This window comes from Mauremys reevesii, linkage group 2, assembly GCF_016161935.1.
Source record: "Mauremys reevesii isolate NIE-2019 linkage group 2, ASM1616193v1, whole genome shotgun sequence".
In the NCBI taxonomy this organism is placed as follows: Eukaryota; Metazoa; Chordata; order Testudines; family Geoemydidae; genus Mauremys; species Mauremys reevesii.
This window is the reverse complement of record NC_052624.1, coordinates 88,670,716-88,687,069: the sequence shown is the minus strand read 5'-3', so window position 1 is coordinate 88,687,069 and position 16,354 is coordinate 88,670,716. Positions and strand designations below refer to the sequence as shown.

The following is a 16,354-nucleotide window of genomic DNA, read 5'->3' as shown; positions in this document are numbered from 1 at the left end:
TGTGCAATGTCCACCACACCACTTAACCCCAACATTCAAGAGACAAATCCAGCTCCCTCCTGCATAGCCACAGAGTCCTTTTTGCAGCTGAACCACTGCAGTTCCATTGCACGCAAGATGTGGATGTGGAAGAGCCACATACGGGGCAAACAGCATAGCATAACAGCAGCTGGGTATGGTGCCAGCACATGGGTGGGATGGGGTTAGGGATTTACATCTGCATAAATCCCTCAGTACTCCTCCTCCTGGCAAGGAAGATGCCATATAGTTATCTATGAAGGCTACCTCAGCCCACCGGGCATATATCCAACTCCCAACCCAGCTACTAATGTGGGGTGACAGAGGATTTAGCTTTAGAATGCTCTGAGATAATATTTACCCCTTGTGCAGAGGACCACAACTTTTCAATTTGAATTTGGGCTGCATGAGGGGCCACTGAAAAAGACCCCTCCACAGCCCTGTGTGTCAAGGAGTAGTTCTCTGCACTAGCCCTACATAGTACAACGTGCATGGCAACAAGGAGGATGGGTCAGGAGAGAGACCCAAGGGATCTGCGTTACATGGCCCCATAATATTGTCCAAGAAGCTGCAGCTACTACCATAGTGAAAGTGGACATAACAGATATAGGTCTGCCCTCTGCCCCCACTCTCTAGGCAGCTGAAATTCACCTTCGCAGATGCCCTATATTTCACCTGTATGCAGTCAAATGAATTCCACTCTTTTACAATCTGACATGAACACGGTAGAACAACAAAATGTGTTATTAGAGTGCCACTAGTTCCTGAACTTGTACAGTCTTTAAACAATGGAGAATTTCACATTTCATACAGTAGATAATAGATAAGCACAAAAAAATAGGATCTATCCACATGCAAAGATTGTAAGAGTCTTACCACAAAAGTATCACAAGGTCCCAGAGCTCAAACTCAAATATCTACAAAGCAATTTGACAGACCTTCAGCCCGAGCCCCATGAGTAGTTGACCTGAGCCAGCCACGGGTGTTTAAATGCTGTGTAGACCTACCCACAGCAGCCAGAACCAGATGCTTCAGAGGAAGGTGTAAAAACACCACAGATATAGGATAATCTGGCCTCCCCACTCTCCTACCTAGAAATGTTAGGGTTTATTCTAATCTAATAGTTACAGACTGTTTTAAGCCCTGAATCATGAAATTTAACATCCCTTCCAAAAATTTTATTTTCGTTAATTATAACTAGATATTTTGATATTCAAGAAGGCTTGCAGTGTGTCATTGCCTGTGCTATAATCAACTTCTGTGACAAAATAGGATTATTTTTAAGGATTATCAATGGAGCATATATGTCACAAACACTTAAATCATTACAAATATTTTTAAAATTAACAAGTGCAGAACAGAACAAATTGCATATAAAGAAAAGTAAAAGATAGCACCAGACTCAGCCTACAACAACATATTTAGGGCTTGTCTACACTATTGTGTGGGGTCGATCTAAGACACGCTACTTCAGCTATGTGAATAGCATAGCTGAAGTCAATGTACTTAGATCTACTTACTGCGGTGTCTTCACTGCAATAAGCTGACAGCTGATGCTCTCCTGTCGACTCCGATTGCGCTTCTCATTCTGGTAGAGTACTGGAGTCGTCAGGAGAGCACTCAGCGGTCGATATAGACGTGATAAATCGATTCCCACTTGATCGATCTCTGCCCACCGATCCAACAGGTAGCATAGATAAGCCCTTCAAGTAACAAACACCCTTAGCCTCCCACATACGACATCTTTGCACGGCACTCTCATAGCCATCCAGGAGAGATGCACATTAGCAGGAACAAAGAGTGGAGTATGGCTCACAGTTATAGTACACACATCTTATCCATCTCTGATCCACTAATGACAAACACTTATTCAGAGAGCAAATAATTTATTTTTAAGAGATGGAGAGAGCCCCAAATTAAAGTGACATCTGTCCAGCTAAATACGAAAAAGCTGCCAAATCCATTTCTATAATCCTCAATGACCTCATATGTTTTCATTAAATGTATTGAATAAAATGAGAGAAGAGAAAAGGCACTCCCCTCCCTCCCGCATGCTACAGTGACGGGACATGCTGGACTGGGATTCAGGCTGAAAACCACTGTTCTATGGTAACAAGAATCTTTCGCAGACCCCTTGCACATAATCTGAAGACCCCCAGCCCCCAGGTCCACATGTTGAAAACCACTGGTTTAAGGGTAATATCTTGTTTTTATCTCAGCAGCTTTCACCTGCTACTAATTTTCTCTCTCATTGCATAGGCAGGTAAGGTTTTTGTTGTTTCAGTGAAAGCAGAGAAGAACTGCTAGAAGACATTTAAATATCACACACAAGTGTGCAATTAGTAGCAAGGGATCACTGCTCAGTATGCAGCTATTCAGCAGAGTGCTCAGCTGGATGCACAATCGAATGCATAAAATCCCATTTTCAACTGCTGTGGTGACATGGACTACAGAACTGGAAGTATTACAGCTCCAAAATCCAATCATTAGGAGGCCTCCCACATAATAAAACAAAACAACCAGATTTCCTGCCTTTTTATGGTCATCACAAACTGTTTGAAACTGGCTTCTTCTTTCATACACAAAACCAATTTTGAAATTATACTCCCTACCTTTTGTTCTTGATATTATATAGACACCTTTATATTTTAAATGACAATAACCAACAATCCATTTCTACATAAAGTTGGGAAACCTGGCATTAACAAAGAATATTACAAGGGAAATGAATAACAACCCCTATGTTGCCCAACACTTTCCATTGTAAAAGATTCTGGTGACTTGTTGAGAAACTCTAACACCACTATTGTTTGCAATAGACCTTTGAAATTACGCATGGAGAAATCCATTGGGCTCAAGAAGTGCCTTTTCTTTGTCTCAGGAAATGTTATTCAGGTTTAATTGAAATGTGAAATGATGATTTTTAAACAGTTTATTTCTCTTGCCTGAGTTGCTCAGGAACTTTTTTTGGGGGGACGGGGGGGGGACAGCCTACCAAAACAATATCTGAATACAAATATTCTGAGGCCATGTCCCATGGTACCACCAAAGCAGGGGTACATCCTGGGAGCTGTAGAGGAAGAGGGAGGGAAGTGGGATCCCCAACTTCCACCCAGACACACTACACTGCCCCTTTGGGGGCCACCACATGGGACAGGAGCTCTCTCCAGCCTCCTGGGTGGAGGGCAAGAGAGACAAAGCAAGAAACCAGGCTCACCACAAAGACATATCCCAGAGGTTTATTTCCTCCCCTAACCCTCCCCCCCCCCCCAAAAAAAAACCCAGGAAGAAGAGTCTTTATTTGCTACCAGCTAATCCAGTTAGTTCTGTAGCTCAAGCAGTGCTGAAGGTTCAGGTTTCAAACCTTGATGATGGTGTATGCTGTGGGGGGGTCACTCCAATTTTACCCAATAGCGGTTACCCTTTTTAAAAAAAACTTTAAAAATTCTAAGAAATTACAATATAAAATTATTTAAGGGGCAAAGCCAAGGTCTCAAGAGATAGAAAATTCCAGAATTTAAGGTTCCCCCTACAAACATAATTCTGCCCCTTGTGCATATGTGTTCTGATCAAGTTTTAAATCACATACTACTTCACATACTACTTTTTTCACTGAACCTCTGCTTTATTCATTACACAGGAAAGACCCACAAGGAGGGAAAATCAAGGTTCCATGGGCAACCTTAAATTTTTGCTTTTCCTAACTTTTGAGTCCTTGAATTCGTAACCTTAATGTACTTTAACTTGGATTTTTGTATGTAATTGCATATGCAAGAAAGCAACCATCTGTGCAGCTGGTATGAACATGGGGATTTGATTTCCAATCAGTTCAAAACATAGTTTAGGAACTTTATACGTTATATTTTGCTTTAGCTTTACAGCATAGTTTGTGTCAATGAAACTTGTAACTATAAATTCATACATTTTTAGGAAACAGTTTAATGTCAATGTCATTTTAAGGTGGGCCTCTCCCTTTCCTTGGCTTAAAAAAAAAAGTGTCAGAGTTTTAGACAAATCTATGAATTTGGGTTTGCCAGGCACGTTCAGCATAAATAGATCAGCCATCAAATGTCTTTAACCATCCAGGAAAAATACACATCCATCATGTCTCTTCTGCCTGAATTATAGAGTAGTCTGTTTTCCTGCCATTATATTTTGTCCAGCAGGGTGGTAGAATGTTTGCATTGGGTTTTGGATTCAGAATTCCCCAGCAACTTATTCTACCCTACTTCCATCCCAAAATCACCCCTACCACCACTGGGGAATAAAATAAATAAATACATAGAGAAAGTAAAAGCTGGCTGAATCTGAAATTCTTTACTTCAGCAACTGAGTACTATTGAGCAGTCTCTCAACAGTTTTACAATGTTTTATGGCATATTACCTCACTGTGTCTACTGACTTTAATTACAAAATATATCACTTGTATAAGTATGGTAATTATGTAAAGAACGTGTTTCTTTATTACCACAATTCATGTATTGTATAGTAAAGGACACACACCCCCCCAAAAAAAGTGGGAATTTAACAATTAGCTAATTCAATTTCTAAAGCACTTTGAAGATGAAAAATGCTAGCTGAGAACTAAGCATGTGTTGTTTGAATTGTTGCCTAGTTCCCTTTTTAGGAAATTTTAGTTTAAATTATCACCAGATGCAAGTAGTTTTTACTAAAGTCTAAACTTTTTACAAGATTTATGGCTCATTGCTATCATGTATATTAATAGAATTCAATAACTAAAATACAATGTGTTGGTGAGGGGGATGTTTGTTTTAAACAGAAATGAAGAAATAGCAGCAGCTGCCATGTTATTTTCTGAACTGCACTTCTCTTTTTCTTCACTGAAAAAGAGGGGATAAGGGAGCTTCTGGAAGCATATGGAGTAAGTATCTGCATATTTATTCACTTGGAGGAGACAGCAAAGAATACCAGCAAGCCAGAAACCTATGAGCCCGTAGGTGTGAAATCTCTAATATGGGGAAGAAAGAGGTTTGCTTGAATGTTCAAACCCGCTATCACTTCACTTCTGACCACAGCAATCTCTTATGGATGTGGTGGCAATGATGGTTGGGTTGATCTTTACATTGGTTGATCATGACAACAAACAATGAAAACATGCAGAAAACAAGTTTTGGAAATGGAAGGGTGAATTCCTTCATATCAAATGGGGAATTATTTGGGAGACAGGATAGAAAAGTAATGGATATGGGTAATAAGGTAGCAGCAGCTACCCTTCATCTTCTGAGGGAAACTTGGCAGTCCTTCCAAATGTTTTTGAGTCTGTTTCACTAATGCTATTAAGATTTTGTTTCCATTTAGTGCTTAGCCTCAGGTTGGCATCCTTTCTCTGGGAATATTATTATAATTTCATCATAATAATAAAGCACTACTAATGAAATAAAATACATTTTTGTTTCTAAGGTATTATGAGATCTTGGAAACTAACTAATTTACATGTTCATATTATAACTATGCGTCTCCCCATAGCTTGGGGATTTCTTAAAATTACTGCCATTTTTGGGGCCACCAGTAGCCAGAGATTAAAAGCTTTAGACTTCACTCTGCATCTGGCAAAACAAATTCAAGAACTGAGAAACTTTAAAAAAAAAAAAGAGAGAGAATATATGAAGGAAACTGCACCTTTGCATTGCTCACAGCAGGCTCCTCTCTGCTTAATGACCAGAGAACACTCCTTGGAAAGCACCGGACACTTCTCTCGTTTGCATGTCACTTCATTATTCTAGGCAAAAAAAGGCAAAAATTGTTGAAAGCAAAAATCAAACATTTATTTTCCATTTCATGACACTCCAAAAGTGAAATATGGGTTTAGTAAGTCACTCCCTGTTTGACAAGAGACCTTTGTGATTCAAAATAATCAGAAGTTCCCTCACAGAAACAGACAGTATTTTTCCCTTATGGTACATACTGAGAAGAGAGGACGAGGGTGGGAGGGCGGAAAGCACAACATTAGAAAGAGATCTAACCCAGATAAAGTAATGCCAAAGGAAATGTGTGATTCCTTTTCCCATTCTAATATTACTTTCTGGTATACTGTAGAAATGATAATATTGTTGTAAACTATATTTCAAACTATTGGAGTACCTGGTCCAAGACTTCCTTGTGTGCACAAATATTTTTGTTCACAACTGTCCAACAGTCCCGAATAGTACATGAATTAAAGTGCAACCGTCTAAAGTTCCAAGCCAAATAATAACTAAGTTGATTTTGAATGGATTCAGTATAAAATAAAAAAGAAATATAAATGCCAAGTGAGGCGATATTTATGAAAAGTTCATAGTACAGGGACAACTCTCTGATAATAGGGCCATGTTAACAAGTGTTTCAAGCATTTTCATTTGCTATTATTTCTAAAATGACAGCAGTTTTAAATACAGTAAAATCTCAGAGTTATGAATAAGCTCCATTACTAAGGTGTTTATAACTCAGAAGTTTTGTAACTCTGAACAAAACATTATGGTTGTTCTTTCAAACATTTACAACTGAACACTGACTAAATTAACTTTGAAACTTTACTATGCAGAAGAAAAATGCTGCTTTTAGCCATCTTAATTTAAACAAGTACAGAAACAGTTTCCTTATCTTGTCAAATCTTTGTTTTTAAACTTTCTCCTTTTTTTTTTAGTAGTTTACATTTAACACAGTACTATACTGCATTTACACACACACACTTTTTTGGGTGGGGGGGGTCTCTGCTGCTGCCTCATGGTTTCAATGAGGTGTGTCGTTGACCAGTCAGTTCATATCTTTGAGGTTCTACTGTACACACACACACACACACACGCCTCTTAAATTCAGCCGGAGCCATCCAGAGCAAAGCTCTGGTAAATATTTTCAAACCAGCACCGGTGCCTTCCACGAGCTGAAGCCCCGAGCCCCAGGGCTCTGGGAAACACTCAGGGAGAATTTAAGCCTTGTACACACATAACAATGCAAGCAGGGCCTGATAAAGTTAAGCACATGCTTAACTTTAAATATATGCTTTATGTCCCATTGCAGTCTGTGGGATTTACGCATATGCTTAAAATTAAGCACATACTCAATTATTTGCTAAATAGGTATGGGATTAAGCACATGCTTAGGTGCTCTGCTAAATCAGAGTCTTAATACAGCTATATCTATTTGGGATTGCTGCTTTGTTTGAACATCTCCCAGGGAACAGATTTCATGCCTCATGAGAGTAAATGATCATTAATGCTGCTTAATTGGGAAAGTGATAGCCAAGGGCGGCTCTAGGAATTTGGCCGCCCCAAGCACGGCGGCATGCCGCAGGGGGCGCGCTGCCGGTCACCAGTCCTGCGGCTCCGGGGGACCTCTTGCAGACGTGCCTGCGGAGGGTGCGCTGGTCCCGCGGCTCCAGTGGAGCATCCGCAGGCATGCCTGCGGGAGGTCCACCCGAGCCGCGGGACCAGCGAACCCTCCGCAGTCATGCCTGCGGGAGGTCCGCCGGTCCCGCGGCTCCGGTGGATCTCCCGCAGGCATGACTGCGGAAGGTCCACCGGAGCCGCCTGCCGCCCTCCCGGCAAAATGTCGCCCCAAGCACGCGCTTGGCGCGCTGGGGTCTGGAGCCAGCCCTGGTGATAGCAACAACAACAAATCCATTTATTGGTGATTCATTTGTCCAGTGCTAAAGGGTTAATCAGTGTTTAACTAGTTGTCATACATGGGAGATTCTAAGATCCAATCATTTAATACATAATTTGCAAATAAAGACTAAAAGATGATCTAATGAATAATTTGTATTCAGTAAACATTTTATTCACTTAGGGCCTAATATTGCACTGTGCTGAGTAAACTAAAACTCCTTGGATTCAATAAGAATTGAGGGGGTTTGTTCTTCCCAGGAGCAACTCAATACCAGTATTGGACCTATAAGATTATTTTGCAAGTATAACTTTTGCATTCCCTAACATTTTTGTGTTTAAATGTGTCAGTTTCTACATTGGGTTAACATAGGAGTTCTTATTCTCCACTGCCTTTCACCTACACTGCACTGGCGTAAATTATTACACAAAGTGCAAGGCAGAGGGCAACCACTCTAAGGGTTATTTTTGCATTTGATTTACAATACACACGTAAGTAGCCATACACAGCCAAATACTCAGCTGATATAAATTGATGTGGCTACAGTGACTTCAATGGAGCGACCACTGGCTCAAAATGTTCTAATGTATCATCTCTCATTGCATGACCAAATAATTGAGAACAACAATTCTTCAGAAATATATAATAAATTATTCTCTCTTTTTTGTTGTTCGAATATGAGCTGGCACAAAAGCAGTTAAAGGTTCTCCCTTCCTACCCCTCCCCCAAACTATTTTGAAATCCTTCTCAACTCCCAATCCCCTCAGGAAAGTCTTAGGAAAACAAATAAGCTTTGCAACATAACCTGAAGGCCATCAGTTCTGGGATCTATCATAGCAAGGGGTAGGGTGACCAGATAGTAAATGTGAAAAATCAGGACAGAGAGTGGGGGGTAATTGGCACCTATGTAAGAAAAAGCCCCAAATATCAGGACTGGCCCTATAAAATGGGGACATCTGGTCACCCTACCAAGGGGCCAAGTTGGTGTAGAACTTCCTTTAACAACCTGCCACCAGCTCCTAACTCATTTAAATCAGGGAGCTGTTTGCTTCAGCCCTCAGTTTATCCCATCTGTCTTGGGATCATGAGAGATCCAGGCAGTTCCTAAACTGTCCAGGATCCAAACTAAATAGGGCTTTACAGCTTAACCTCCACCTAGGTAACAACTGGTAACCACCACAGATCACATATTTGATGTACTCCATGTGGGAAATCCCACTTAAGTGGGCAGCCACAATCTGCTCTCTCTGCAGTTTCCTGAGGTTCTCAAGACACAGTCCCATACACTGCACGTTTTGGTGATTCTATTTTAAAGTGACAAAAGCACAGATAATGGTGGAGAGGTCTGCACCCCAAAGAAAAAAAACACAACCCTCTTGCCATGTGCCAATGTTGATAAGCATTCTTGGCAATATCCCAGCCTCTCTTAGTAAGAGGTTGTTATAATTTATGCCTTGTCCTCAAACTGTTCAGAAATCAGACTACCCAAGAGGGTAAAATAATTACATATTATACTGCCACCATCCTATAAAGAAAAGCCAGTGACCAAGGTGGAGTATACCACTGAATATACTAAGAAGAATTAACACAGGAATATATAGCAAGCACTAGGTAATCCATTGCGAGGGCCCTTCGTTTTCAGTTTTTATTTTGTTCAATTTTTCTTGGGAATTTATCAGTGTTTATTGCCACAACAACAAAAACAGGTGACAATCAGTGTCAAAAACTATTAATAATTTTTCTGGGTAAATATCAGGGTTTATTTTGGTGGACGGAAAGACAGGCGGGAAAAATACTGAGTAAATTAATGCTTTGAATTCTGTTTATCAATGTCATTTGCTGCAGAACTAAAACAGAACTCAAAACTCAATGCCACCTTGGAGTTTAAGAAAACAATGCATCTAATCCCCAAATAAAACTTTTCATTTGAATAAAGTTTCCCATTGTAGACTTAGAACTATTAGCCTATAAATATTTACATTTAATAATTGGGCCACACCATTTGCAGCACATACACTGAACTTCATCCTTTTCTCCTGTTGTAGTTTTTTTTAAAAACTTTTGAATACTTCCTTGTGTTCTGAAATGTATTCTGATACTGATTTTCATTTTCTTTCCACTTTAGAGTGTCAAATCTTTAAACTGTTATCTGCTAACAGCTTGAAATGTGTACGTGGTGGGTGTGAGATTCATCACTATATTCAGATGTGCATGCACTTCAGAGCTTGCGTGCGTGCCTCCCTGTTTGTTTATTGTGTGCATCTCCTAGACAAATACATAGTCTTATTTCAACAGGCAGCTTTGCATATACACACAGACTACATGGAATACATGTATCTCATGCAATGTATTGTATCTTCCTAAATAACACAAATTATTTTTACATATTTGAATGATACAAAAGTAGGGTGAAAATGAATAACACTTTTTGTAAAAACCAGGACATTTTCAGTAAAAATTGGTTTAAATTGAAAACAAAGGGGCTTATCCATTGTTAGCGCCTCAGTCTTTGGTTTTCCCCTATGATTGTCAACCACACTGAACAACCCTAGCACTGAACAAGGGTAGAAAAAAACCAAACAAAAAAACCCCACATTTTTTAAAGTAAAAATTTTGCTACTTGAAATTACTGTCTTAAATTTAGCCCTCTGAAGTGAACTCCACCTATAATTACTAGTCCAGTTCATTAAATGACACAGGTGGCCATTTACCAGATGCTAGTGTGTCTCTCAATGGATTTTATGGCTTAATTAGAGACTGAAAAAAAAATCAAAGAGATAGAAAAATGTCAATCAGAAAATTGAAGCACAAGAGGCTCTGCACATCACCCCTTTGCCTCCGTTTGCTTCCTGTGGCCTTGCTCAAGGTGCTTGTGACGGAAGATGTAAAGCTTTTATTACAAGCCTTTTGGACTTAAATATCACAGCTTTATTCTTCTCACAGTCACTACCTAATCTGGTGGGGAGTAGAAAGGGCTTGATTCTTACACCAGCATAAACCAGGAATAACTATTGAAATCAATGTGAAATCAGTGTAAATGAGAATCAGGCCCTAAAGTTGTTAACTAACGTGCAGTTGTAGTCAGAAACATGACTATTGTAACAGATTGTAACTAGTGTGACAGATTCACTGACACACTACTCTAGTTTTGCACCTCTCCAGTGTTGCAAAGCAACCATAAACCTGGATTTAATCGGCCAGTTAAACTGAGTTTATGGCAGTTTTGCAATGCTGGATTGGCACAAAGCAATCAGAGCACATTAGTGAAATTGGCTCTCCAACTTCTTATTCAATGCAGTATGCCAAATTCTGCTTTTACTTACACCAATGTAACACTCTTGCCTTAAACTGATTTGATCCAGGCTGAAATCAGTGTAAGTGGGAACAGAATCAAATCTACAGTATCTGCTACCTGTGGACCAACTCCTGAGATCCATATTCAAAATGATTCACGCAAATCCTCATTTAGTTTAATGGAAGTTTGCCTCAGAAAAGGCAGAGTAAAAATTGAGGGCTTCATCATCCCCTCCTGTGAATAAAAATCCACTGGAGGAGTTGAAGGGAAGAAAATCTCTATACTGTACCCCTAGAAAATTTCCTGTTTAGTTATTTCATTGGGGGCAATGGTGGTAAGAAAGGATTTGCCCAAATACAATACAGATCATATAAGCTGATTTATAGACTTCATGAATCTCAAGGTATCTGCGGGAGGAAAGGGCGATCCAGGCAGACCCTGTGTATCCATGGGCCTCCTCTGCTCTGTGGCAATATAGCTCCATTGGAGCCATGCTACCAAAGCATCAACTCCTGGCAACTACCCATGGGACCCCAATTTAAAAGAGGAATCACTATTGCAGATGACAGGGAGGGTGACCAAAAAGGATCACATCCCAGTTTGGATGACCTTTCTTCCCTGATCGCCAGGGATTGCTGCATCCCCTCTACCATAACTCTACATCCTGCCCACCCACTCCTCCCCTGAGCACACTAATTCCCTCTCCTCTCACATACATCCTGACCTTCCTCTGAGTTTGGAGGTGGCTGCCCAGCCATTCCATGCCTAGGCCTGGAGATGGATGTAAGGATGAGCCTTCTGCTTCCATTTAAAGGGGGTACAATTGGGTCTTGATTAAAGATTTCATATTTGGCCCCATAAATCTGCTTACTTCACTGCCAAAGACAAGTTTTTATTATCATTGGCACCATAGAACTAATAAAACAATGGCAGGACAAGTTGCATCCTACTCTGCTTCATGCATCATCATCAACAACATCATGATTGTAGAATCTTCATCACTGATGATGATGATGATGATGGAAGAGGTAGATAAGAACCTACCATGATTTTCACATTCCAAGATCACTTCTTAGATCTGAGGGTTAGAAAAGGCATATTAGCAAATTTGGGAAATAATTGAGAAGAAAAAGATAGTCCCAACATGGAATTTTACAGAATAACTTTTCTGAATTAATACTATAACATATATTATTGAAAGCCTCCCTGTGTGTCAGACTTCTCCATGCACACAGAAAGGGGGAAAGCACCACTGACATCAAAATTCTAAAGGACAAACATCTTATGTCAAATTCAGCTGTGACATTATTATTCTTAGGGCTAGTCTACACTTACCAGCCGGGTCGACGCGGTGAGTTCGACTTCTCGGAGTTCGAACTATCGCATCTAATCTGGACGCGATAGTTCGAACTCCAGAAGCACCGCGGTCGACTCTGGTACTCCACCACTGCAAAAGGCGGTGGCAGAGTCGACCTTGGAGCCGCGGACTTCGATTCCACAGCGTCTGGACGGGTGAGTAGTTCGAACTAGGGTACTTCGAATTCAGCTACGCTATTCACGTAGCTGAACTTGCGTACCCTAGTTCGACACCCGCCCTTAGTGTAGACCTGCCCTTAGTATTTGTATTACAGTAGCTAGTAGCTAGACTTAGACACCTCAAAAAAGATCCAGGCCACACTGTGTGTACAAACACACGCTAAGAGATAAAACAGAGTGTACAGTCTAAATAGTCAAGACTGACAAAAGGAGGAAAAAGAGAAGGACTCTTTATTATATTCATTTTACTGATGGAAAAAAAAATCGAATCATGGACAGATTAAGCTACTTCCCTAAGGTCGGATAGGAATTAAACACCAATCTCCTGAGTCCAGTGCCTTAACCATAAAGCCTTCTTGCTTTCAACATAAACAAGCATAACTCCCCTGAAGCTTTTGGAGTTGCACTTGTTTCTTCCATGAAAGATTCTAGCCCTTAAACTATTGATGAATATATTGTTATGGTGCTTTAGTCTTTCATAGAAGAGCACATTTTAGCAAAACTCAAGACCAGAGGACTGGATGTGGAGGAAAGGGTTAACTCTATGCATATCATTCATACAAGACAGAAGATAAAGCAGGGCTGGTAAATCATTGTTTAGTCTATTGTAGTCTGGTGTTATACAAGGCAGATCTCCTAGGCCCATGGTGTGCAAGAGTAAGAAGATAAAACATTACCAAACAAGGAGGAATTCTTGAGGGGGTGAGGGGTTTCACCCAGCCTTGCAAAACATTGCTTGTAACATGTACCACCAGTCTGCTTATTTAAATTTCTCTTTCTCCTCCCCATTAGTTTTGCAAGGGTGCAGCAGGGTGAGCCAACAATTGAGCCAAATGGATTTTAACAGCAAGCCCTTTCCTTCCAAATAAGTTCCGCCCTCTAGTAATCATAACATTTCATTACTTGTCTAAGCCATACGTTTAAGGAATTGTTAACTAGCAGCATGAAGGAGAGCTATATTACCAAATCAGCATCTGTGTTGTCAACATTGTTTCCAAAGCTGTTGAAAGCTCTCAGATACTTTGATATTGCTGTTCTTAAGAGAAAACCCTCTCAAACTGCAACATGCAGAAGCCAGCTTTTATAAGAGTGTTTTTTTGTTTGTTTCATTAAAAGGACATGCACTTGGGCACTGAAAAGTGCAGAAGAGAAACGTGGCTCATATATACATAAACCATTTGCTAAATCAGAAACCTGTGAGTCAGTCAAAATCCATAATAGGATCCCAAGATTCATAATAAATAACTTGTAATTATAGTCCTACACAATAGTTATTTTAAACAGATGGTTTATGGATTCACATCTGGGATTTTTTTTTTAATTTAATGTTCATACACACTCAGAGAGAAAGGGAGAGACCATAACTAGACTGCAGCTAGGTTTGTTTTATTAGTGTTGGGGAAAAAGTAATTTTTTAAAAGGGGTCAAGCTGATTCTAACAATACTGCCACATCTGATGTAACTCCCTTGTGACCACTCAGCAAAGACATGTAGAGTTCATGCTAGGAATCTCAGACTCACATGGAATAAAGGACTTTGGGAAGGGCTGCAGAGTCTGACTGAATCTTCTTTCCTGTATTAATTGAGTCCAGCACCTGGAGAATTATATTTCTAACATGTTCAAGAGAAGTTTAGAATATTTTGTTTGGAACCCACGTTTTTTTCACTTCTCCCAAACCTTGCCACTGAAATTCTCTACTTCAAAGTAAGTGCAAAGGAGATGAAAATTCATTTAAATAAAAGATAAGTTAGCCAGAGGCTATTTTAGTGCTAGAACTTCATGTTGCCTTTTCTGGAGCTTCCTCTCATCATAATTTGTTCATTTGCAACTTATAGCTCATATTTTTACCTTCCATCAAAGAACTTTGTGCATAGTACCCAATTCTAATGACAAAGTATATCAACACTAACAGTCATAAGCTCACATGGTACAGTAAAATAAAATGAAAAGAAAGAGTAAAAAACAACTGAATGTTTGGCAGAGACCTTGCACAGGACTTGTGCCAAACCACAGCTTGAAGCAGCAGCAGCCAAATTCCTACTGGATTCCCTATTGGATCTCTGCTGTTTCACAGAACAACCACTAGGAGGACTACTTACTGTAGGCTGCGTTTGGCTTGGAAGAAAAAAAGATGAGGAGCCCTTGTTTCTTGGGGGCATGCAGCAGTGTGATCCAGCTGACTATGTTCCGAGTCCACTGTTTTACTGGCCATTACAGGGGTAGAACTGGCTGTAAGGTTATCACTGATGCTGATTGTCAAAGGGTAAATTTCCACTGTGACATTCTGGTTTGTTTCTGAGGCTTATATTGAATCATGTAGATTTTAAATATCTATTCTGTGCCTCTTTGTTAAACAGGAAAAATATTACCTAAACTTTCATTTAAACAAACAAAAAAATCTGTGCAGAAAGGGGAAACAAGGAAGACTGACAGAGAAGGTTGATACCATGGGATAGAAATATGAGCTGATATTAAGGCCCAATCCTGCAGTTACTTCCAACCACTATTTATGTTATGGTGGTCACACTATTGCACTCTTCAGATAGTCCAATCTTAATTTCATGCCTGGATTTCAGTGGGATTACCCCACACAACATAAAATTAAAGGACATGCTTAAATTTTTGCAGAATAGGAGCCTAAGTGTGTGCATTTGTCCTCTGAAACAATATCATCCTTCAAGAATTTGGGGTGAAATTTTCAAAAGCACCCATGAAGGCTATGTCTACACTACCACTTATGCTGGTGGAATTTATGTCGCTGAGGGGGGTGGATTATCCACCCCACTGAGTGACATAAATTCCACTGGCATAAGCGCTAGTGTGCACAGTGCTATGTTGCACAGTGCTATGTTGGCAGGAGAACTTCTCCCACCGATATAGCTACAGCCACTCATTGGGAGTGGATTAAATTATGTTGACAGGAGAGCTCTCTCCCATTGGCATAGAGCGACTACATGAGAGACCTTGCTGCATCAGTACAGCTGCATTGCTGTAAGCTTCTAGTGTAGACACAGCCTTAGGAGCACACTTCTCATAGAAAAATTAATGGGACATCTGCTCTGAAGTCAGGTGCTTTTGAAAATCCCACCCTTGATCATTTGGTACAGTTGCTTAGCTTATGATTCAGACTCCAGATCTACAACCTTCTCTCACGAGTATTGCTTACACAATCAAGTACTCCCTCTTGAATTCAGTGGGATTACTCTCTTCAGTAAGCACTTCTCTGCATGAGTAAGAATTGAAAAATTAGGCTCTGAGTGAGAAGAGGGAGGAGAAAGCACTCACAAAGCAGTGGAGTCTGAGAAAATGTCTCACTACTGACAAGTGGGGTAAGAAAAATTTCTCATTTTCATTGTTTCCCCTCAAATTTATATCTAGATTAAATTAAACAAATGAAAACTTTTGCAGGTAAAAAGATACTAAAACAAAACAAAAAAAGTATGCTAAAAAACTGTTTTGGTGCAAAATGGAAAAAAATATTTTTCTGTGAAACTGACAATTTTCTGCAAAAAACAATAATGTTGTCTTGATTTACAAATTTAAATCTATACCCTGCAAACATTGAGGCATGTGCTTACCTTCATGCACGCGACTAGTTCCATTAACTTTAATAGGAGTACACACATGAGTAAAACTAAGCATATGCTTAAATGTTGTAGATTGGGGGCTTGCTCATGGTAAAAATGTTACCAGGTTTTCAGCATAAAGTTGTGTTATACTGATATGAATGATATTTCATCATGAATCAAATATGACAACTCAGTGCTTGCAAAAAAAAAATTCCTTATGTGAACACAAAACCACTTTTTTTCAAATACAGCACACAGTAGTTTCTTGCTTGTTTCTACATTTTCATAATCTCTTAGGCTCCTGTGTCCCGAATGCCCAAAGCAGCAGGCCAC

General features: G+C 39.9%; 1 protein-coding gene across 1 annotated transcript in view; it reads right to left on the bottom strand.

The window, feature by feature from the left end:
• The window catches only part of BMPER (BMP binding endothelial regulator), a 215,892-nt gene that overhangs the window by 181,207 nt on the left and 18,331 nt on the right, over positions 1-16,354 (bottom strand). The window contains exon 3 of the mRNA XM_039527768.1: positions 5,659-5,758. Within this exon, the coding sequence (XP_039383702.1) occupies positions 5,659-5,758 (100 nt within the window). The remainder of the gene's footprint in view (positions 1-5,658; positions 5,759-16,354) is intronic.